Source organism: Aspergillus novofumigatus (assembly GCF_002847465.1).
Source record: "Aspergillus novofumigatus IBT 16806 chromosome Unknown P174scaffold_5, whole genome shotgun sequence".
Taxonomy (NCBI): Eukaryota; Fungi; Ascomycota; class Eurotiomycetes; order Eurotiales; family Aspergillaceae; genus Aspergillus; species Aspergillus novofumigatus.
Genome location: NW_020194278.1, coordinates 2,022,503 through 2,045,510, shown reverse-complemented (window position 1 = coordinate 2,045,510; position 23,008 = coordinate 2,022,503). Strand labels below are relative to the sequence as shown.

The 23,008-nt window shown below is 51.9% G+C and overlaps 5 protein-coding genes and 1 non-coding gene across 6 annotated transcripts; 5 read left to right on the top strand and 1 right to left on the bottom strand.

The window, feature by feature from the left end:
- Nucleotides 1-520: 520 nt before the first annotated feature.
- P174DRAFT_442894 (INSIG family protein) lies at nucleotides 521-2,287 on the top strand. The gene is made up of 2 exons (XM_024827687.1): nucleotides 521-1,602; nucleotides 1,689-2,287. Exons 1-2 carry the CDS (start codon nucleotides 919-921, stop codon nucleotides 2,055-2,057), a joined length of 1,053 nt encoding a protein of 350 aa, XP_024681629.1. The 5' UTR covers nucleotides 521-918; the 3' UTR covers nucleotides 2,058-2,287.
- A 753-nt stretch (nucleotides 2,288-3,040) lies between these two features.
- On the top strand, nucleotides 3,041-5,578 carry P174DRAFT_442892 (phosphoribosylaminoimidazolecarboxamide formyltransferase/IMP cyclohydrolase). The gene is made up of 4 exons (XM_024827686.1): nucleotides 3,041-3,285; nucleotides 3,462-3,588; nucleotides 3,656-5,141; nucleotides 5,203-5,578. The coding sequence occupies exons 1-4, from the start codon at nucleotides 3,267-3,269 to the stop codon at nucleotides 5,356-5,358; spliced, it is 1,788 nt and encodes a 595-aa protein (XP_024681628.1). The 5' UTR covers nucleotides 3,041-3,266; the 3' UTR covers nucleotides 5,359-5,578.
- An 894-nt stretch (nucleotides 5,579-6,472) lies between these two features.
- P174DRAFT_t118 lies at nucleotides 6,473-6,545 on the top strand. The gene has a single exon. It is a non-coding gene; the product is annotated as a tRNA-Thr (tRNA).
- Nucleotides 6,546-8,116: 1,571 nt separating this feature from the next.
- P174DRAFT_442891 (clathrin heavy chain) lies at nucleotides 8,117-14,001 on the top strand. Its single transcript, XM_024827685.1, has 6 exons — nucleotides 8,117-8,344; nucleotides 8,422-8,442; nucleotides 8,574-8,600; nucleotides 8,680-9,051; nucleotides 9,123-13,346; nucleotides 13,408-14,001. The coding sequence occupies exons 1-6, from the start codon at nucleotides 8,306-8,308 to the stop codon at nucleotides 13,762-13,764; spliced, it is 5,040 nt and encodes a 1,679-aa protein (XP_024681627.1). The 5' UTR covers nucleotides 8,117-8,305; the 3' UTR covers nucleotides 13,765-14,001.
- Nucleotides 14,002-16,002: 2,001 nt separating this feature from the next.
- Nucleotides 16,003-20,253, top strand: P174DRAFT_442890 (putative pyruvate carboxylase). Its single transcript, XM_024827684.1, has 11 exons — nucleotides 16,003-16,693; nucleotides 16,780-18,881; nucleotides 18,909-18,944; nucleotides 18,975-19,238; nucleotides 19,260-19,463; nucleotides 19,491-19,673; nucleotides 19,698-19,733; nucleotides 19,758-19,808; nucleotides 19,830-19,856; nucleotides 19,881-19,883; nucleotides 19,945-20,253. Exons 1-11 carry the CDS (start codon nucleotides 16,411-16,413, stop codon nucleotides 20,050-20,052), a joined length of 3,297 nt encoding a protein of 1,098 aa, XP_024681626.1. The 5' UTR covers nucleotides 16,003-16,410; the 3' UTR covers nucleotides 20,053-20,253.
- A 224-nt stretch (nucleotides 20,254-20,477) lies between these two features.
- P174DRAFT_513476 (putative carboxylesterase) lies at nucleotides 20,478-22,719 on the bottom strand (the record flags this gene model as incomplete). The annotated part of the gene is made up of 9 exons (XM_024831984.1): nucleotides 20,478-20,581; nucleotides 20,642-20,812; nucleotides 20,945-21,075; nucleotides 21,140-21,395; nucleotides 21,456-21,633; nucleotides 21,672-21,778; nucleotides 21,855-21,878; nucleotides 21,945-22,202; nucleotides 22,683-22,719. The coding sequence occupies 9 exons, from the start codon at nucleotides 22,717-22,719 to the stop codon at nucleotides 20,478-20,480; spliced, it is 1,266 nt and encodes a 421-aa protein (XP_024681625.1).
- Nucleotides 22,720-23,008: the final 289 nt, after the last annotated feature.

Genomic DNA, 23,008 nt, shown 5'->3' with positions numbered 1-23,008 from the left:
AGAGGCCAACCATGTATTATTTGCAATTTTAGTTACTAGACTACAGCATGTGCATCTGTACGGAGTCCCACACACATATGAAATAGCATAGACTTTTGTGGAGGGGAACCCTGGATGGTTGAGAAGTTACCGTACAATAATGTCTCTATTGACTCAACAACGATCATTATTGACATGTGAACGCATCCGCCGCCTCTTTCATCGTTGTCCCCTGTCCTACGAGCGCTCAACAAAAAATCTCGGATCTGCTCACAGCACAAACATCCGCACTCATTATTGCGTCTGTCATTGTGTTTATCTTTATATCAGGTTACACTTGTAAACGTGTCATCTTGCTTCTTATAGAATTTCAACCAGAACTGTAGTATACTGATCTGCCTTCCATTGTTTGTGTGCCCCAGAGATCCGCCGATCACAGGGAATCTTGCCGCCGAATTGCACCTTGCAAGTGTGCTCCACTCCAGCTCTTGAACGAGTCGGCTTCAGTCGCCTTCATCTCCTCCGTTTCAAACCTCCGCTAAGTCGACGACTGAGCTGTCATTGCTACAGAAGTACCCCGTACAGCTGGAGCAGCTTCCAGTCTTGTCGCTGCACACCTGACAGGTCCTTGACCTCTTTCTCCTCCTTTTTTTCCCTTCTCAGGGTGTCTCCCCACCCAGTACCTTGCCACCATCAGGCTGGCTATTTTCTTTGCTGCAGAGATCACATTTACTTAGAGGGGGCGTTCGATCCTTCATCATCCTAGCATTGGTCTACTTTCGGCGTTATAAACCCGGAGGATTCTCAGCTGTGCCCTTCACCTCACCTGCCGATACCGTCTTGAACTCACATTTGGACTCGGAAGACCGCAACTACCACATTGTTTATTTCTGTCCCACTGCGAAACATACCATATCCTTATCCATCGGATCGCCCATCATGTCTGATAAACCCGCCATCGTTCAACCTCGTCCGCGGCGAGTGTTCGACCTTACGCCTGCTTTGAACGAATCGTCCGAACCTCCTACTCCTGCGGAGCCCGCCAACTCTGATCTGCTCAATCCCAAGGAAGCCGGTTCGACCAGCGTAAGCCGCACTGCTTCCATCATGAATCTGACGTCGTCTACGCTTTATGGGATTTATTCTCCGACCGCATTCGAAGGCGAGGGACAAACACCTATCTCGGAGAATCCACCAATTATTAAAACGTCTCCTGAGACGCCAATTCGCCATTCACTGCAGAGAACTCGGTCGCGCCTCAGTCATGGGCTATTCCGTGGAGTGATTCTGCCTCAGGTGTTCCGAAGTGTGCTTCTCTTTGGGTTCGGTGTGGCCTACGGAGTTATCACAGTCCATTTACATGAGAATCACTGGATCACACCGGTGAAGTTGGAGAATATTCGCTACTACGACTCTTGGCAATACCTGGGTTTGTGGGGTCTGGCTGGAGTTGCTCTAGGGAATGTGCTTCCCTGGCTGGATTCCTTTGCTGGAGAGTGGGATACGGGTCGTTTCCGGACCGTCAAAGGGCAGGAGAACAATCGTCCCCGCGAAGATCGTACGCCTGCTTGGGTTACAGTGGCCCGGAGCGTTGGGGCCTTTGTTGGAATTGCGTTTGCTCTGGTAAGTTATCACAATTCTTTGGTTTGCCGGTCACTCGCATCTATCTACCTCAAGGCTTGTAACGCTGACTGGGCTCTGCTGCACAGAGGAGACTTCCCTGGGAATCAACAACTCAGGCGTCTGCCACTCTTGCTCTAGTCAATCCTGTGCTGTGGTATCTCATTGACCGCACAAAGGCAGGCTTCCTCTTGTCGACCGTGGTGGGACTAGCTGGGACAGGTGTAGTGCTGGGGCTCAAACCGGAGTTAGTCCCAACGTCCGCAGATACTTCTGCGACTACCATCCCTCTGTTGAATGGCACTGTCCTGGAATATGGACTGCCGACGGGCCTCACTCAGGAGGGTGTTGCGATCCGCATATGGCTCTCAAGCGTTCTCTTCTGCGCCTGCGTCTGCTTTGGCAACGTCGGCCGGCAACTTGCCATCGGAGGTACAAGCAGAGATGGACTCGATTAATGGAGTCCATGTCAACGTCCTTCGAATTTTTTGCCTATTTCGTGTTCATTTTTACGTCGCTGAGTTTTGGGTTGATCGGCTCCAGGTAGCTTTCTTCAACAGGTTACCATTGATAGATAGGTTTCTTAGCATAGAATAGCTTCATGATAGGGCAATGCAATGATCCTGATCACCAAGTCCTAAGCACCAAGTCCTAAGCTCGGAGGCTTAAGCTTTGGGTATGATCTTACGAACTTAAAGAGGTCAACGAAGTCAATGGCGACGTCTCCAACTACTTAAGGTGCCGTGTCCCCGACCACTTCGACAACACACGAATGGACACCATACACATCCTCCAGATTCTACAAAAAGGCTGTAGAGCCAATCATTGCAGTCCCTTCCACCGAGCTCGCCATTAGACGAGATCAAGTCAGACACTGCACCCAAGATCGACACTTTGCGGTTTCCCACAATCCCTCTCCATTCTATATGACGATTTCCGTACTTCATAGGCCTATCTCTTCCGTAGAAGAGAATAATCCTCGTAGGAACGCTTTTGAAAGAATGTTGTTATTTGCGTTGTTCATGAAGAGAAAAAGAAGAAAGGAAAAGGAAAAGAAGTTTTCAACGGAGCGAGTTTTGTGTTCCGTTTGAGAGTTGGTGGCCTGTGCTTTGTCATGTGATTTTGGAGGCCTCGCTCTGTGCATAATTATGTAAACATGCATTACATAGCATATGTGGAGATCATGTGACAGCTCCGGCTCAGGGGACGTTTTGTGTTATTACATTACACATAAAGCTGCGAATTACCAGATGGTGAATGGAAGTGGGGCGGTTATTCGGGAAATCATCTGTAATGATACAAACAGTCCGAGAGCGGCCATGATTCTCAGGGAGGAAAGAGAGGATCATGATTGACCCCGCGGTGGGATGAGCAGAGATAGAAAAGCTGTCGATAGATAATTATTGCAGATACTTCTTATTGCTGTGATTGACAGAGAGACTGGTGACACATCTTCATTTCTATCCAGACCGTCATATTCTCAGGTAAGAATAAGAATAATAGACTTATCGCCCTCAGGACCCAACTCAATTGACTTCAGGCGGGGCTCCTGTCATGATTGTCATCTGAACTTTTTCCCATACTCCAACCACCCCTCCAAATTTTCGTCGGTGCTCGATTCTGACTCTGTTGTGTCCCAGTGTCCATCACTGTCAGTGTTTTACACAATGTCTCAACAAAAGTCAGGTATGTCCATTATTGATATCTTCTCAGCCTCTTCTTCCCCTCACTCGGAGCTTGGGTCTGTTCCTCGCCAAGTCGTACTGGCCGGTTGCTTCCCCACTCTGAGTTTTGTTACTCGTGTGGAATTGAAACGAGCATTGGACTGACTCAAGCCTGTACACTTTTTTTTTTATAAACAGCTATCCTCTCCGTCTATGACAAGACTGGCCTTCTGGACCTGGCCAAGGGTCTGGTCAAGCACAATGTCCGTCTGCTCGCGTCTGGTGGTACCGCCAGAATGATCCGTGATGCTGGGTTCCCGGTTGAGTGAGTCACCAGCTCTTCCCATTTTACTGGGAGTGATGGTCATTGACATGGCGTTTTCAATTGATAGGGATGTCTCCGCTATCACTCATGCTCCTGAGATGCTCGGTGGCCGTGTCAAGACCCTTCACCCCGCTGTCCACGGTGGTATCCTTGCTCGCGACATCGAGTCCGACGAGAAGGATCTGGCCGACCAGAATATTTCCAAGGTTGACTTCGTCGTCTGCAACCTCTACCCCTTCAAGGAGACCGTCAACAAGGTCAACGTTACCATCGTCGAGGCCGTTGAGGAGATTGATATCGGCGGTGTAACCCTTCTGCGCGCTGCTGCCAAGAACCACGCTCGTGTCACCATCCTCTCTGACCCTCAGGACTATCCCGAGTTCCTGAAGGAGCTGGAGGCTGGAGAGATCTCCGAAGCCAGCCGGAAGCAGTACGCCCTCAAGGCCTTTGAACACACTGCGGACTACGATACAGCCATCTCGGGCTTCTTCCGCAAGCAGTATGCTGGTAACGGCGAGCAGTACTTGTCTCTGCGCTACGGTGCCAATCCTCACCAGAAGCCTGCCTCTGCTTACACGCTCCATGGCAAGCTGCCCTTCAAGGCTCTTAACGGATCCCCGGGCTACATCAACCTTCTCGATGCCCTCAACGCCTGGGCTCTGGTCAAGGAGCTCAAGCAGGCCCTTGGCTACCCGGCTGCGGCCAGCTTCAAGCACGTCTCTCCTGCCGGTGCTGCCGTCGGTGTTCCCCTGAGCGAGAAGGAGCGCAAGGTCTACATGGTCGATGACATTGCCGGTATCGAGACTTCTGGACTGGCCCAGGCCTATGCTCGTGCCCGTGGAGCGGACCGCATGTCCAGTTTCGGAGATCTACTCGCTCTCAGCGACGTCTGTGACGTTCCCACTGCCAAGATTATCTCCCGCGAGGTTTCGGACGGTGTTATCGCCGCTGGTTACACCCCGGAGGCGCTAGAGATCCTCTCCAAGAAGAAGGGTGGCAAGTACCTTGTCCTGCAGATGGACGAGAACTACGTCCCCGCTTCCGAGGAGACTCGCACTGTGTACGGTGTTCAGCTCAGCCAACAGCGCAACGATGTTGTCATCTCGCCTCAGAAGACTTTCAACACCATCATCACTCCTAAGGGCTTGAAGGCCCTTCCCGACTCTGCTCTGCGGGATCTCACTGTGGCCACCATCGCTCTGAAGTACACTCAGTCCAACTCGGTCTGCTACGCCCTGAACGGCCAGGTCGTCGGTCTGGGTGCTGGTCAGCAGAGCCGTATCCACTGCACTCGTCTCGCCGGTGACAAGGCCGACAACTGGTGGATGCGCTTCCACGACCGTGTGCTGAACATCAAGTGGAAGGCCGGCACCAAGCGGGCTGATAAGAGCAACGCCATCGACCTTCTCTGCTCCGGGCAAACCCCCCGTAACGATGTCGAGAAGGCCGAGTACGAACGCGTATTCGAGGAAGTCCCTGCACCTTTCACCCAGGAGGAGCGTGACAGCTGGCTGTCGAAAATGGGAGAGGTTGCCGTCTCGTCCGACGCTTTCGTAAGTGCTTGACCACTCTATTTCGTGTGTTTGTAGCTTGTACTGATGCAGAGTCATACAGTTCCCCTTCATCGACAACGTGTTCCGTGCTGCTCGTTCGGGTGCCAAGTACATCGCTGCCCCCAGCGGTAGCCAGAACGACGGCCCCGTTTTCGAGACGGCCGAGAAGCTTGGTATCGTTTTCGTGGAACAGGGCACTCGTTTGTTCCACCACTAAATGTGGGGAGTTTACTATTGTCTCAGTGGACGATGATACCGCAGTGATATTTGCGTAGTCTTGCGATGACCCTATAAGTATTACCATCGACAGGCCACCAAGAGAGTCATGCCAAAATTGCTTGATGTCTTTGATGTGATTATGGGATGTGTCGGCGTTGTGAATAGCGCCCTTAACGAACAGAACTTGTATAGATTCAACTCAGTACCATTTTATCCATGTTTATACTCTCTGGGATGCTGTAGCTGTGTAATAAACCAATGGCAGAAGCACTGTCTGCATCGGAGCATCTAGTACAGGACCTTTCGAGAAATGTGCCTGATAATCAGCGGTTGGTAGAATACCATCGATGCGCATCGTCGCTAGCTATATTCGGACCGTCATGATGTGGAGATCCTCAAGTTTCCAACATGGTCTATGCTGTTCTGTGAGGACGACGGTTCGTGGGTCTCTCGTCGTGATGGTTACATTGAATGGACTTGAGGGAAGGTCGTCGGTCGAGTGACTGTTGGGGCTATTCGAGATAATCCAATCCATATAGCTTCTACTGCCTATCTAACTTATTAGGACGGTACGAGTAGGTACTTTCTTCGAGAATTGGCCGTGTTTTCTTGCTTGTCCGGTTCCTGCAGGTAGTTTGATATGGTAGTTGTGGACTTGTGGTGACAGTTCCGCATGCTTTGGTTTGCACCTTAATAATGCTGTTCCTGACTGTGCTTCGCTGTTTATATAGAGCTGATAGAACATGCAAGACAGCTGTTGGTTGGGTACATTGTCAGGGGTGTTGCGACTCTATCCGTTGGCGTCATCGCAGAAATATACTTGGGATCGGGCCTGGCCATGGTTGCCAAAACCGAGAACCACTCGCACGAACAAGGGACGGACCCAATGATGAATGATGTATTTAGCTCTGCACAATGAGAGTATCTATCGAGTTGGAAAAGCTAAATAAGAGCCATCCCATGTTTCCCGAAAAGGTCGAAGATCGGGCATGGAATAGTCCGTAGGGATGTGGAAGGCACAAGTGGATGCGGCACAGTGGAGATGTCGCGTAGGGCACACTATAATTCCCATATGATTTTTAGCAAAGCGGACCAGGCTCTAGTATCTACTAGCTCGCATAGCTCAGTTGGTAGAGCGCATGACTAGTAATCATGAGGTCAGCGGTTCAAATCCGCTTGTGAGCATTCTTTTTGCCGCTAATTCTTAGCCTTTTTTCTTGAATTATGACGGAGTACTCTGTCGCTCTTGTTGGCACCCAGACGATGTCCGCATTGTTTCCATCATGTCTACGCCTTACATCGGTATTCGATGAGCATGGCAGAAGTATAATAGTTTGCTGAGGTCTAAGGTTGCACCGTTGCCGAATGACAACTGATGCATGCTCATATGCATGTAAAAAGCTTGGGCAGCCCGCCTGCAGCATTGACAAAGATCAACCACACATGTCCTGCATTTGTCTGCACAGTGGCCAGCCCCTGGTTTGTCCCGAGAAACACCACAGCCTGTCCTTGGAACCACGTAAGTCCAACCGGGGGCGAGAAGCACCCACATCGACCGCTAGATGGCAGATACTGCTCTGTTGTATATAGTAGCCAGGAACAATACTACTTGTTTCCTGCTACGTGATATTCCATGGTTTGGTCCACAAGTAGCTCAGATGAGTATTCGTCCACTTTAACACTGACAGCAGTGGTCGTTGTTTCCCCAAGGCTCCGAAGTTGCATATACGTTCCGATGTTGTGACGTCGACCCAGATGCTATGGAGTGTTGCAAACCATCATCCGAGCTGGCGGAGGAATTGCATTGTCTACAAACAGAATGGAAAGAAGGGAAGGGCTAGAAATAGTAGATCAACAATAGCTCGTGGATATAACTGGTCAATGCTCCCGTGGCCTTAGATGATCGTGGTTACCGCGATCCTCGTCTTGCTTGACTTGATGTCAGGTATGATATTGCCTGTACTAGGACATGCTCGAGTCGACGCACATTATTCGGGAGGCAGAAAATGACGGTGTGTCCTTCATCTCTCGAGCCAGTTTCTCTGGCCGTGTTGAGAAAAACGAGATTGTCATTGAGGCATCCTAGACTCAAGTATGGGCATGCCGTTTGCCATACGCGAGTCCCTTTGACACCTCATAAGGTCTAGATGAACTGAGACTGTGACTTGTGTGCTGCGAATGAGCATTTCCACCCATAAAAAATTGTCGACCAGTCCATTTAGTCTCGCACCCCAGGAGTCCATTTCAGGTTGAGCTTGTCTCGCCTGAGCCCGCATAGTGAAGTGCCGTTTCTATAACCATATTTAGTTCAGATCAGCTAAGATGGACGTCTACCTGCCAGGCGACAGTGAATCAAAAATTGAAGTATAAAACACTACCTTACTTGAAGAGACCCTGGCACCTGTCACATAGAAACAAGCCTCAGGCCATCCACGTGCCTGTGAGCCTCACTGTCACCTATCTATGGGAGCTCAATCAAGATTCAAGACTGCAAAAATAGAAAAAGCAAACACAAAACTCTCAATTGAATACTTCGTCGAATGCCTAAATAAAATCTCAGGAGATTTAGGCATTTCATTCAATTCACTCCATTAACTTCATCCACTTCTCTCATTCGCCTCATCTTCATCCTCATTGTTCTTCACTTCCCAGGTACCGTTTGGAGCTTACCCCTTTGCACGTGACGTCCCCATAAGCGACACCTCAGCAACGACAACAGCGTCGGCCTCCTGAGGTCACTTCCCGCTTTCCCCAGTTGCTAATCTACGTATCCCTCTCCTACCCATCTCACTTCCTCTAATTCCTCACCTTTACTTTCTTTCTCTCTCTCCGTCTTTAGCTTCAATTCGCAGTTATCCCCTTCACCTTTTCATCTCGAGCTTAGTTGATTTCTTTTGAGCGGCGTTTCGTTGGGAGGGTAAGGTCGTCTTGCGGCCTTGGTAAATATGGCTCCTCTTCCCATCAAGTTCACGGAGCTCATCAATGTATTCCCCCTTTCTCACGTGTTGATTCAATTCCGCTCATTGAAAAAGGGTGCTAACGTGTGGTTCATCTACTATAGCTGACAAATACCGAAATTGCTGTATGTCCTACCATCCGATACTGCCTGATGCCATCCGCCGCTGAACTAGGGTGTCGCACGCCGGCATGCCGGACGCGCCTTCCTTTACCTATAAATTTTGTGAATATCTGCTTACGTCTTGTTTCTTCTAGCCACAATCGATTGGCTTCAACTCATGTGTAAGTACAGCTTGGAGGCGCACCTCCAAAAACAGGGATCTGGCCGAAGCTTGCTAACCATAGTGTCATTGCTGGATAGACTTTAGAATCGGATCATTTCGTTTGCGTGAGGCAAAAACTCAATGAAGAAGACAAGCCTCAAGTCATTATTGTCAACCTCAAAAACAACAATGAAGTCATCAAGCGGCCGATCAATGCGGACAGTGCCATCATGCACTGGACCAAGAACATCATCGCCCTCAGAGCTCAGGGTCGAACAATTCAGATCTTCGATCTCTCTGCAAAGCAGAAGCTCAAGTCTGCGGTCATGAATGAAGACGTTGTTTACTGGAAGTGGTTCAGTGAAACGAGTCTAGGTCTGGTCACCGAGGCATCGGTCTACCACTGGGATGTTTTTGATCCAACCCAGAACCAGCCTCTCAAGATTTTTGACAGGCTTCCTAACCTGAGCGTAAGTGTGGCCGAAATCAAAGAGTCTAACACATTGCTCGACTCATCGTAACTGACAATCACCGCTGCCAGGGTTGCCAAATTATCAACTACCGTGTCAATGACGACGAGAAGTGGATGGTCGTGGTCGGTATCAGCCAACAGCAGGGACGTGTTGTGGGCTCAATGCAGCTATATTCCAAAGATCGCGGGATTTCTCAATTTATTGAAGGACATGCGGCAGCTTTTGCTTCAATCAGAGTCGAAGGCTCTCCTTTGGAGCACAAGCTGTTCACCTTCGCTGTTCGTACTCCGACCGGCGCGAAACTGCAGATTGCCGAGATCGATCACCAGGAGCCGAACCCGCGCTTTCAGAAGAAGGCCGTGGAAGTGTACTTCCCGCAAGAAGCAGTTAATGATTTCCCGGTCGCTATGCAGGTCTCCAGAAAGTACGACATCGTTTACCTCGTTACCAAGTATGGATTCATTCATCTTTACGACCTCGAAACTGGAACCTGCATCTTCATGAACCGTATCTCCAGCGAAACAATCTTCACTACAGCTCCCGACTCAGAATCTGCAGGCCTGGTCGGTGTCAACCGCAAAGGCCAAGTCTTGTCGGTCAGCGTTGATGAGGGAACTATTATCCAGTACCTGATGGAGAACCCTGCCATGTCTGGACTTGCGGTGAAGCTCGCGTCAAAGGCTGGCCTTCCTGGAGCGGATCACCTCTACCAGCAGCAGTTCGACAACTTGCTGGCGCAAGGCAATTATTCTGAAGCTGCCAAGATCGCTGCCAACTCTCCCCGAGGCTTCCTTCGTACACCCGAGACCATCAACCGTTTCAAGAATGCGCCTCAAACTGGCCAGCAGATGTCTGTAATCCTACAGTACTTCGGTATGCTCTTGGACAAAGGATCCCTCAACAAGTATGAGAGTGTTGAGCTTGTGCGCCCTGTCCTGCAACAGAACAGGAAGCACTTGCTGGAGAAATGGATGCGTGAGAATAAGCTGGAAGCCTCCGAGGAACTCGGAGATATCGTCCGACCATACGACATGAATATGGCTTTGGCCATCTATCTGCAAGCCAATGTACCTCACAAGGTCATTGCCGGGTTTGCCGAGACTGGTCAATTTGACAAGATCCTCGCCTATTCGAAGCAAGTTGGATACCAGCCCGATTACACTCAACTTCTCCAGCACATTGTCCGCGTCAACCCCGAGAAGGGTGCCGAATTCGCGGCTCAGCTTGCCAACGAGGAAAGTGGCGCACTCATTGATCTTGACCGCGTCGTGGACGTCTTCCTGTCGCAGAACATGATTCAGCAGGCAACCTCGTTCTTGCTCGATGCCCTCAAGGACAACAAGCCCGAGCACGGCCACCTACAGACACGGTTGCTTGAGATGAACCTCGTCAACGCTCCCCAGGTTGCAGACGCAATTCTTGGTAACGAGATTTTCACCCACTATGATCGTCCTAGAATCTCCCAGCTCTGCGAGAATGCTGGCCTCATCCAACGTGCTTTGGAAAATACTGATGACCCAGCGGTGATCAAGCGGAACATTGTTCGTACCGACAAGTTGAACCCTGAATGGCTCATGAACTACTTTGGCCGTCTTTCCGTGGAACAGACCATTGACTGCATGGACACCATGTTGGAGGTGAACATCCGCCAGAACTTGCAGGCTGTTGTTCAGCTTGCAACCAAGTTCTCGGATCTCCTTGGACCCGGTCAACTCATCAGCCTTTTCGAGAAGTACCGCACCGCTGAGGGTCTCTACTACTATCTCGGAAGCATCGTCAACCTTAGCGAGGACCCTGAGGTTCATTTCAAGTATATCGAGGCTGCTACGGCCATGGGCCAGATCACCGAGGTCGAGCGCATCTGCCGCGAGAGCAACTACTACAACCCGGAGAAGGTCAAGAATTTCCTGAAAGAAGCCAAGTTGACCGAGCAGCTTCCCCTCATCATCGTCTGCGACCGTTTCAACTTCATTCACGATTTGGTTCTCTACCTATACCAGAACCAACAATACAAGTCGATCGAGGTCTATGTGCAGCGTGTTAACCCTTCTCGCACTCCGGCTGTCGTTGGAGGCTTGTTGGATGTTGACTGTGATGAAGCTATCATCAAGAACCTTCTGTCTACCGTCGAGCCCTCTGTTATTCCCATTGACGAGCTCGTCTCCGAGGTTGAAACACGAAACAGATTGAAGCTGCTTTTACCTTTCCTTGAAGCCACTCTGGCGACTGGCAATCAGCAGCAGGCCGTTTACAACGCTCTTGCCAAGATTTACATCGACAGCAACAACAACCCCGAGAAGTTCCTCAAGGAGAATGACATGTATGACACGTTGACCGTCGGTAAATACTGCGAGAAGCGTGATCCGAACCTGGCCTACATTGCATACAGGAAGGGACAAAATGACCTGGAACTTATCAACATTACCAATGAGAATGCCATGTACCGGGCCCAAGCTCGTTACCTTGTTGAGCGTGCCGATCCTGAGATTTGGTCGTTCGTCTTGAGCGAGAATAACTTGCACCGCCGTTCTCTTGTCGATCAAGTCATCGCAACGGCGGTTCCTGAATCGACTGAACCCGACAAGGTTTCCGTTGCTGTCAAGGCGTTCCTTGAGGCGGACCTTCCTGGCGAGCTTATCGAGCTCCTGGAAAAGATCATTCTCGAGCCCTCACCCTTCAGCGACAATGGTAGCTTGCAGAACCTGCTAATGTTGACGGCAGCTAAGGCTGACAAGGGACGTCTGATGGATTACATTCATCAGCTCAACGAGTTCAGCGCTGACGAGATCGCCGAGATGTGTATCTCTGTCGGGCTGTATGAGGAGGCGTTCGAGATCTATAAGAAGGTCAACAACTACATTGCTGCCGTCAATGTTCTTGTTGAGAACATTGTCAGTATTGACCGTGCTCAAGAATTCGCCGAGCGCGTTGAGTTGCCGGATGTGTGGAGCAAGGTTGCAAAGGCACAGCTTGACGGTCTCCGCGTGTCTGACTCGATCGAATCGTACATCCGAGCCAATGATCCCTCGAATTACCTCGAGGTCATTGAGACTGCCACTCACGCCGGCAAAGACGAGGAGCTCGTCAAATATCTCAAGATGGCTCGCAAGACACTGCGGGAGCCAGCCATTGACACCGCCCTTGCTTTCTGCTATGCTCGTCTTGACCAGCTATCGGAGCTCGAGGATTTCCTGCGTACCACCAACGTGGCCGATGTCGAAACGTCCGGTGACAAGGCCTATGCTGAAGGCTACCACCAGGCAGCCAAGATCTTCTATACGAGCATCTCCAACTGGGCCAAGCTGGCTACCACCCTGGTGCACTTGGAAGATTACCAGGCTGCAGTCGAGTGTGCACGCAAGGCCAACAGTGTCAAGGTTTGGAAGGAGGTCAACCAGGCCTGTGTGGACAAGAAGGAGTTCCGTCTCGCCCAGATTTGCGGTCTCAACCTCATTGTGCATGCCGAGGAGCTGCAGGATCTTGTGCGCCAATACGAGCGCAATGGCTACTTCGACGAGTTGATCAGTGTTCTCGAAGCTGGTCTGGGACTGGAGAGGGCGCACATGGGCATGTTCACCGAGCTTGGCATTGCTCTGTCCAAGTACCACCCTGACCGGGTCATGGAGCACCTCAAGCTCTTCTGGTCCCGCATCAATATCCCCAAGATGATCCGTGCGTGCGAGGAAGCAAATCTCTGGCCAGAGCTAGTGTTCTTGTATTGTCACTACGACGAGTGGGACAACGCCGCTTTGGCAATGATGGAGCGTGCCGCTGATGCCTGGGAGCACCATTCATTCAAGGATATCATTGTTAAGGTTGCCAACCTGGAGATTTACTATCGTGCTCTGAACTTCTATCTACAGGAGCAGCCTCTGCTTCTTACGGATCTACTCCAGGTCTTGACCCCTCGGATCGATGTGAACCGTGTTGTACGCATTTTCCAGAGCTCCGACAACATTCCTCTTATCAAGCCGTTCCTGTTGAACGTCCAGTCTCAGAACAAGAGAGCCGTCAATGATGCCATCAACGACCTCTTGATCGAGGAGGAGGATTACAAGACTCTACGCGACTCGGTGGACAACTATGACAACTTCGATGCGGTGCAGCTGGCGCAGCGTCTCGAGAAGCATGACCTCATCTTCTTCCGACAGATTGCGGCGAACATCTACCGTAACAACAAGCGCTGGGAGAAGTCGATTTCGCTTTCCAAGCAGGACAAGCTATACAAGGATGCCATTGAGACTGCGGCGATTTCTGGCAAGTCGGACGTGGTCGAGGAGCTTCTTCGCTACGTAAGTTTATCCCTCATTGGTCTCTTTTCTCACACTGGAACAATTCGCTGACTGTGTCTAGTTTGTCGACATTGGCAGCCGGGAGTGCTACGTCGGCATGCTCTATGCCTGCTACGATCTCATCCGCCCGGATGTCATCCTGGAGATGTCCTGGCGTCACGGTCTCCATGATTTCACCATGCCCTACATGATCAACTTCCTGTGCGAGCAGACACGTACGATCGAAATGCTGAAGAAGGACAATGAGGAACGCAAGGCGCGGGAAGCGTCGCATAAGAAGGAAGAAGACAACACACCAATTCTGGGAGGCTCACGGCTCATGCTGACCCAAGGGCCGGCGACGCCTGCCCCTGTACCGATGGCATACGGACAGGCTAATGGCATCACGCCGCAAGCCACTGGCTTCCGTCCGTTCTAGATGACGTTTGTTCATTAATGTATGCACCGGGAGAGCGCCAGCTGGTGGGCCCGTGATATACATGGCTGGGCATCTCGTTCGCGATGTGATTTTCTACTCATTATCCCTGATGGCATTGCATTTCTTTTTCTTCTTTCTTCGTACCGATGTATTCGATAGGCTTTGAACATTTGTACCTTTTTTTTCTCTCCCAGGTGAATAAATTAGTATCTTTCACGGCCTGAACAGTAATGCGCCGTGGCTGCCGGTCTATTGACTGCAGCAGTCATTAGTCTACGTTCTGTAAGCTGTCTCTGACGATGAATAGTGGACGAGCTCTCGATCGGTTAAAAGGAAGCATCAGGGAAATAGATTAGCCCGGACGATTCGGGGCAGCGAACTTTTTCCCGTGGGTATGGCGGTTCGTTGAGAGGCCGACGAGGCAAATGTCGAGAATGACGAGTTTCAATTGTGGAGATGCAGCATGCGAAGAAGGATGAATTGTGCGGTTGAAGGTTGACGATTGACTGGGATGCTCCGTACAGATGGTGTTGGCATTTCAGTGTGACAGAGCAAGGGACAATATCATCGCTGCGTTTCGGTGCCGGGTTGATGTAGGATAGGAGTCTAGGAGAGTATGAAGTACGTACGTGGATTCTGCATTGCTGACTGCAGTAAGACAGACTACCCGGTGTGCATAGCACTGCGCGGTGGTAGAATGATCATACAGTCCATGGTCCATAGTTACTGCTAGTTTATGTCTACTCCGTATCTAAACGCTACTGGCTACTAATGTAGTTACTATGTGTCCCGCAAGGGGGGATATCTACAGGTCAGATGACCTCACGGAAAGATTCAGCTTGTCCCGTCTTGTCGGTATGACCATTGCCAAATGAGATTTTCTGCCAAGTGGAGAGAGTCTAGCCCATCTGTACACTTGAGTTCTGCATAGTAAATTGCTGACTTGAAAGGCTGTGCCTGTCAGTTTGGGACTGCTGATGGAATTGGATAACTCTTACTCTGGTCCGTTGATCGGTCGGGCATACCAGTCCGAGAGCGTTTGAACAAGAACAACCAGTCAGATTGCGGATGATTTACGTTTCCTGTGGCTGCGATGACCTCGGTCCATCTAACCAGAATCGTTAATTTTAGTAGATAGACTAGACGGACGTGACGTGATTGCACGGAGTTTGTTGTCCGGCAATGCTGCCGATCAGACCCAGAGCGAGCGCCTAGCGCCGTTTACTTACGGAGATTACTAGAAAGCATGTGGGATTGTGGGTATGAGTAGGGTCATTATTCTGGAAACATGAGATCCCCATCCCAGGATAGGAACGAACTAACTGTTCTAGAAATGATGCTATTGGGAAAGTAGTTCCTCAAGACTCAAATGGATCGATTGATTATCTCCCGAGGGCCCGAGGTTGTAGGGATCGAGGTACCTGAATGATCCGATTCTTTCTCGATAGTCGATATTTTAGAATATGACATGAAGCCTTGTGGATGTTCTTTAGCTTGGAGGTTATTATTGTGTCATTTGCCGAGCATCTTCACCTTGGATTATCGTGCAGAGGGATTCGGTTTCTTCCTGTGTTTTCTGTGCTTCCCACTTGGAAGTTGATCCTCGAAGAAAGTAGATAGATAGTCTAGATAACTGACGACAAAATCAATTAACTAAGTAATATTTCATCCACCAATGGTTCGGTCGAGCGGATAATTCTGCTGGCTGAATGTCGATAGATAGTCCAATATCTGATTTTCAGTAGAGTAAAACGATTTGTACAACGATTTGTACAAAGGGGAAAAAGCCTACGGACTATCCATGGAATCCCCCGCTGCCCGGTGTACCGGTGAGCTAAATCCAAGACTTCCAAGAGGTCGATCAGAGTAGCACTTGTGATATTATTCTTTTTGTATCGAGATACTCCATAGTTCTGCATCGTCGGGATACAAATACAGCAGATAGTTTTTCATATGATTGTTAGATGTAGTTGATCAGTAGTACTATTCACTTGTATTATTATTGGCCTCAGGCAGTAGATTCCTTCTTATCACCGTCCAAGTCCCCCGCTCCTCGTTATCAACATCTTTCCATCACCCTTGCTTCTCATCCTTCATCAGCATCTTCTGTTGCTGCTCTCGATCAATTCATCGCAATTCATCCCTGCATCAATTCTTACCGGCTCCAATTATATCCCCATTGACCATTGCCTCGCCTATTCCACCCGTGGAGTCGTTCCAACCTTTCCCGCCCGTCCTGTTCTGGCCGCTCATCTCCTCCGCTGCCGAAACCGGTCCTTTTTCTTGCTTCTTGTGCAGCCCCGCGGGAAGCTTCCCTTGATCACTCCTCCTCTTCCACCAAGGTGACTCATTATTTTCCCACTTATTCCTTTTCTTTTCTTCTTCCTGGCTCGCCGTCACTCGTGTCTCCGTCTCAAACTTAAAAGTTCCCCAGTTTTCTAACCTTCCTCATCTTCTCCCGGGCCTCACTTGTTGAACCTCTTCTTCCGCTACAACTCCCCATCTTCTCCCTCTCCTCCCCTCTTGGCTCGCTCTCCCCATCTTCTACAACTACTGATCGCTGTTATCACCAGCAGCAGCAGCGGCAACTAGTTGGCCAGCTGATTGAATCCTTTTTCCTTCTCATTCATCACACATTTGCCGACCATGGCTGCTGCCTTTCGCCAGCCCGAGGAGGCGGTCGATGACACCGAGTTCATCAATGATCACCATGAGCACCACAGAGACTCGGTCCACCGCCGGCTACGTGCCAACTCCGCCATCATGCAATTCCAAAAGATCCTAGTCGCCAATCGTGGTGAAATTCCCATCCGTATCTTTCGTACCGCCCACGAACTTTCCCTGCAGACAGTCGCCATCTACTCGTATGAGGATCGTCTGTCCATGCACCGCCAGAAGGCCGACGAGGCCTACATGATCGGTCGTCGCGGTCAATATACCCCGTCGCTGCCTACTTGGCCATCGATGAGATCGTCAAGATTGCTCAGGAGCATGGTGTGCACCTGATTCACCCAGGTTACGGCTTCCTGTCTGAGAACGCCGAGTTTGCTCGCAAGGTCGAGAAGGCCGGTATTGTCTTTGTGGGCCCCACCCCTGAGACCATCGACGCCCTCGGCGACAAGGTCTCTGCCCGTCAATTGGCTATCAAGTGCGGCGTTCCCGTGGTCCCCGGTACTCCTGGTCCCGTGGAGCGCTACGAGGAGGTCAAGGCCTTCACCGACACCTATGGCTTCCCCATCATCATCAAGGCTGCCTTCGGCGGTGGTGGCCGTGGTATGCGTGTCGTCCGCGACCAGGCCGATCTGCGGGACGCCTTTGAGCGTGCTACCTCCGAGGCCCGCTCCGCCTTTGGTAACGGCACCGTCTTCGTCGAGCGTTTCCTCGACCGCCCCAAGCACATCGAAGTCCAGCTTCTCGGTGACAACCACGGTAACGTCATCCACCTGTTCGAGCGTGACTGCTCCGTCCAGCGCCGTCACCAGAAGGTCGTTGAGATCGCCCCCGCCAAGGATCTGCCTACCGAAGTGCGCGACCGCATTTTGGCCGATGCTGTGAAGCTGGCCAAGTCGGTCAACTACCGCAACGCCGGTACCGCCGAGTTCCTGGTTGACCAGCAGAACCGCTACTACTTCATCGAGATCAACCCTCGTATTCAGGTCGAGCACACCATCACCGAAGAAATCACCGGCATCGATATCGTCGCTGCTCAGATCCAAATCGCTGCCGGTGCCACTCTGGAGCAGCTGGGGCTGACCCAGGACCGCATCTCCACCCGCGGTTTCGCCATCCAGTGCCGTATCACCACCGAAGACCCGGCCAACGGCTTCAGACCCGATACCGGAAAGCTCGAAGTCTACCGTTCCGCTGGTGGAAACGGTGTTCGTCTGGACGGCGGTAACGGTTTCGCTGGTGCCATCATCACCCCTCACTACGACTCCATGCTGGTCAAGTGTACCTGCCGTGGTTCCACATACGAGATTGCGCGCCGCAAGGTCGTGCGTGCCCTGGTTGAATTCCGTATTCGCGGCGTCAAGACCAACATTCCTTTCCTCACCTCGCTGCTGAGCCACCCCACCTTCATCGATGGCACGTGCTGGACTACCTTCATCGATGACACTCCCGAGCTGTTCGCTCTGGTCGGCAGCCAGAACCGTGCTCAGAAGCTTCTTGCCTACTTGGGCGATGTCGCCGTCAACGGCAGCAGCATCAAGGGTCAGATCGGCGAGCCCAAGCTCAAGGGCGATATCATCAAGCCTACCCTGCTGGACGCCGCCGGTAAGCCGATTGACGTGAGCGTTCCCTGCACCCAGGGTTGGAAGCAGATCATCGACCGTGAAGGTCCCGCTGCTTTTGCCAAGGCTGTCCGTGCCAACAAGGGCTGCTTGATCATGGACACCACCTGGCGTGATGCCCACCAGTCGCTGTTGGCTACTCGTGTCCGCACGATCGATCTGCTGAACATCGCCAAGGAGACCAGCTACGCGTACGCCAACGCTTACAGTTTGGAATGCTGGGGTGGTGCCACCTTCGACGTCGCTATGCGCTTCCTCTACGAGGACCCCTGGGACCGTCTGCGCAAGCTGCGCAAGGCCGTGCCCAACATTCCCTTCCAGATGCTGCTCCGCGGTGCCAACGGTGTCGCTTACTCATCTCTTCCCGACAACGCCATTTACCACTTCTGCAAGCAGGCCAAGAAGTGCGGTGTCGACATCTTCCGTGTTTTCGATGCTCTAAACGACGTTGACCAGCTCGAGGTTGGTATCAAGGCTGTGCAGGCCGCCGAGGGTGTCGTCGAGGCTACCATCTGCTACAGCGGAGACATGTTGAACCCCAAGAAGAAGTACAACCTCGAGTACTACCTGGCGTTGGTGGACAAGATTGTCAAGTTCAACCCCCACATTCTCGGTATCAAGGATATGGCTGGTGTGCTGAAGCCCCAGGCCGCACGCCTGCTGGTTGGCTCCATCCGTGAGCGCTACCCCGACCTTCCCATCCACGTCCACACCCACGACTCCGCCGGTACCGGTGTTGCCTCCATGGTTGCCTGCGCTCAGGCCGGTGCTGATGCCGTCGACGCTGCCACCGACAGCATGTCCGGTATGACATCTCAGCCCAGCGTTGGTGCTATCCTTGCCTCTCTCGAGGGTACCGAGCACGACCCCAAGCTCAATCGGGCCCATGTTCGTGCCATTGACTCCTATTGGCAACAGCTGCGCTTGCTGTACTCGCCGTTTGAGGCTGGTCTGACCGGCCCCGACCCTGAGGTCTACGAGCACGAAATTCCCGGTGGTCAGCTGACCAACCTCCTCTTCCAGGCCAGTCAGCTCGGCCTGGGTCAGCAGTGGGCCGAGACCAAGAAGGCTTATGAGTCGGCCAACGACCTGCTCGGCGACATTGTCAAGGTCACTCCCACCTCCAAGGTTGTCGGTGACCTGGCTCAGTTCATGGTCTCCAACAAGCTGACTCCCGAGGACGTTGTCGCGCGTGCTGGCGAGCTGGACTTCCCCGGCTCTGTTCTTGAATTCCTCGAGGGACTTATGGGCCAGCCCTTCGGTGGCTTCCCCGAGCCTCTGCGATCCAAGGCTCTGCGTGACCGCCGCAAGCTCGACAAGCGCCCCGGTCTCTACCTGGAGCCTCTGGACCTGGCCAAGATCAAGAACCAGATTCGGGAGAAGTATGGCTCAGCCACCGAGTACGACGTGGCCAGTTACGCCATGTACCCCAAGGTCTTTGAGGACTACAAGAAGTTCGTGCAGAAGTTTGGTGATCTCTCCATCCTGCCTACCCGCTACTTCTTGGCCAAGCCCGAGATCGGCGAGGAATTCCACGTCGAGCTGGAGCAGGGTAAGGTCCTGATCCTCAAGTTGCTGGCTATCGGCCCTCTGTCCGAGCAGACCGGTCAGCGTGAAGTCTTCTACGAGGTCAATGGTGAGGTCCGTCAGGTCACCGTTGACGACAACAAGGCCTCTGTCGACAACACCGCCCGCCCCAAGGCCGACATTGGCGACAGCAGCCAAATCGGTGCTCCCATGAGCGGTGTCGTCGTTGAAATCCGTGTCCACGAGGGCTCGGAGGTCAAGAAGGGTGACCCCGTTGCCGTTCTGAGCGCCATGAAGATGGTGAGTCTCACATCTCTTGCGCAAATACTACGATGTCAAAACAAGCTAATGGAATTACTAGGAAATGGTTATCTCTGCTCCTCACAGCGGAAAGGTCTCCGGCCTGCTCGTCAAGGAGGGTGATTCCGTCGATGGCCAGGACCTCATCTGTAAGATCGCCAAGGCCTAGATCGAAATTACGAATGAATGAGGTTCTGTTGTCCTGTATACAGGCCGCGTCCACGGCTTATTGTATGGAGATATGAAAATGGGAATGTCTTTTCTGATGTCTGCTTAGAGCGTTTGATATATGGGTTGGGGTTTATTGTCGGTTGTTTCTATATCTGTCAACGAATCTATTTCTGAGCACAATTGAAGGTGCTGTTTCAAATTCTAAAAATTGGTCACATATGTAGTTGCCATCTCGAATGCATCTACTCGAAGTGTGCCGGAATATGGAAGTGTCATAATAGTTTGGCAGGCCTGGGTGGTCCAATTCGGACAAAAGTCAAGTCACAGACGGACAGTATACAGCACATGGATTAACATCCAACGATCCCTGTCATCTCGTCAGAGTTTCGCAGACGTAGCGCCGTCGCCGGGCCCCCACCTCTCCTAACGCCCTCCGACCCGCATGGCATCGTCCCACAGACCGTCCTCGCAGATCTGGACCGACCCGTCCGGCCTGAGAGTCCTCACCTGCCGGTAATCCCCCGTTCCTCAGCCGATATCCGCATCCGCATCGCCCCGGACAAAACCTCGTGAGCGGGTCGATGAACGCCTCCCGCACCATGGGCTTCTCTCCTCCGCTTGCAGCGCCTCCCCGTTGCCCCAGAACCAGAGGTATTGGTCTGTTGCGTGCGTGACGCCCCACGAGGGCGGGATCGTCCGGTCCGCGTACCGCAGCCGTTTCTCGATGCCGTAGCGGTAGAGTAGATGGCCTGCGTTGCCTGCGTTGCCGGCGGCGAGGGCGCGCATGAGCCCCGCGCTGCGTCTTGTGGACCTGCATGTCGGCGTAGATCAGGCCGAAGGCATCGGGTGTGCCAGTTTTCGCAGGCGAGGGGGAAGTTGGCCATGTGGACAGTAGATTTTGATTAGGGCGTCGGCGATGTGACGGGGGTAGTCGGCTTGGACACGGCGGTGGAGGGATTGTAGGGTGTTGCTTTGCGGCGGGTGCAATGTTGCGTAGAGGGATCGTTCGTCGCGGCATTCGCTGAGCATGTTTCGGATGTTTCGGGCTGCGAGCTTGCGGGCGAAGGTGCCGTTGTCCAAGGGACTTGAAGGGAGATGGGTCTATGAAGGTGCTGTCGCTTGTTGGGCGGAACAAATGCAGCTCGATGCTGGTTACTGCGTCGAGCAGGGTCTTGGCTGGGGTAGAGCGGAGACGGGACAGTTTTTTCTGTCCAGGGCAGGGACGAGGGATACTGAGGGCGGACAGAAGCTGGTTGAACTGGAGCTGCGCTGCTGCTTCATTTTTGGGCTGGACGCCAGGCGAGTTGGACCAGATGCAGGCTTGTTTTATGAGAGATTGTGCTTGGAGGGAGTTGTAGGTCGTAGGCCAGCCGATAGAATACCGAGTAGCTCCTGGTACACAAGAAATGAGGATAGATATTTGAAACGTTGAAGGAGACTCACCAGCCGAATAACCAGATATGGTGACCTGCAATGGGTTGCCTCCAAAGAGAGTGATGTTGTCTCTGGTCCACTCTAGCGCTAGACGCTGATCCCAGAAGCCATGGTTTCCCACAGTCTCTCCTACAGAGCCCGGCGTCTTGTCCAATCTCGGAAGGAGAAAGTTAAACCAAAGACTCCTAGACGATATGCAGGCATAACTATGATGGCATTGAAGTCCGTCTCACCCAGAAGAGCTGCCGCCGAGAAGGTGTTTGGCGTACCAAACTGGAGAAAGCGGCCGTCTAAGACGCGGAAAGGGTTAATAAAATGTCCATCAAGAGTATGATCTGTCCCTTATGATAGCTATAGAAGACCTACGAAGAAAGACAAAAACAGGCCATCCTGTCCGCTGTCAGCCAACCAGTCAGGACAGTGTTCAAGATGGTACATAGGTCTTAGCTGACAGACCTTCCTTGGGAGGTTCTGCTTCATGAACCCACACATTACACTGGAAGCAATCCTCGGTCCATTCATCTCTAAAAGAAACGTTCATAAACGAAGGTTGCGGACAGACGCCTGAAAGCCTGTCACACTGACCGGGCTGATCCCGGGTGCCATAGGCGTAATCCGAAGGCAGTCTCTGGGTTCTACGCCATCGCTGAGACGGAGCTAAGCCATAGCGAATGCCACCAGAGAAGCGACAAAGGGGGGTGTTTGTCAGCTGAGCTAGCAGGGAAAATACATCCAAGCGAACGAATCTCGAAGCGATATGAGTCAAGATGGATGTGAGTTCATCGGCAAGAGCGACGAGAGAGCCGACGGAGTCGACTTTCATCGCAGCCGACAGCTTTGGCCGGTCTTTGCGGGGAAAGTAACAACATTCCGCGTCGGCGCCAGAACTGGAGGCCGATTTATGCCTGAGGCATCAAAAATGGGTGTGCTCCTGATCCGATCTGAGATAAAGAGTTCGATGAGCTTATCGCAAGCAGAAACAGTATCAACTATCAATAGACATGAGACGCGATGGAATCACTTTATCAGATGAACGTCTATTCCATGCGCAATTGAGTCCGTTCCCTACAATATGATTCCATGGATGGATCGATCGAGGTTCCCCCGCATCAAGAAGGAATCTTGACGTCAAGCCATCACGAGATCACCTCGCCCGACCGCAGATACTCTGCTGTCTTTTACATCGAGACTTACTTTGCTGAACCGAAGATTCCGGAGTCTGACTGAGCATGGATGATCATCCCTCAGCGATGATTCGCCTAGAGCATGTCCATCAGTGCTGCCATCGGCAGACCTGGACGCTTCTGCGAAGATGATGAATCATCGTACCAATCCTTCGTCGACACCAATTTCTCGGATGACCAGCTGCGAGCCACCATTTGATCAATCCATTTTCTTATTTGCCCCAGTTAAGCTCCTGGAAAGGCAATGGAAGCACGATACATCATCCCATCGGAGGTTGTTCCACTGCTTTAGGGAAGCTAGGTAGGTAGCTTACCCCTCTCGCCTGGAGACGCCTC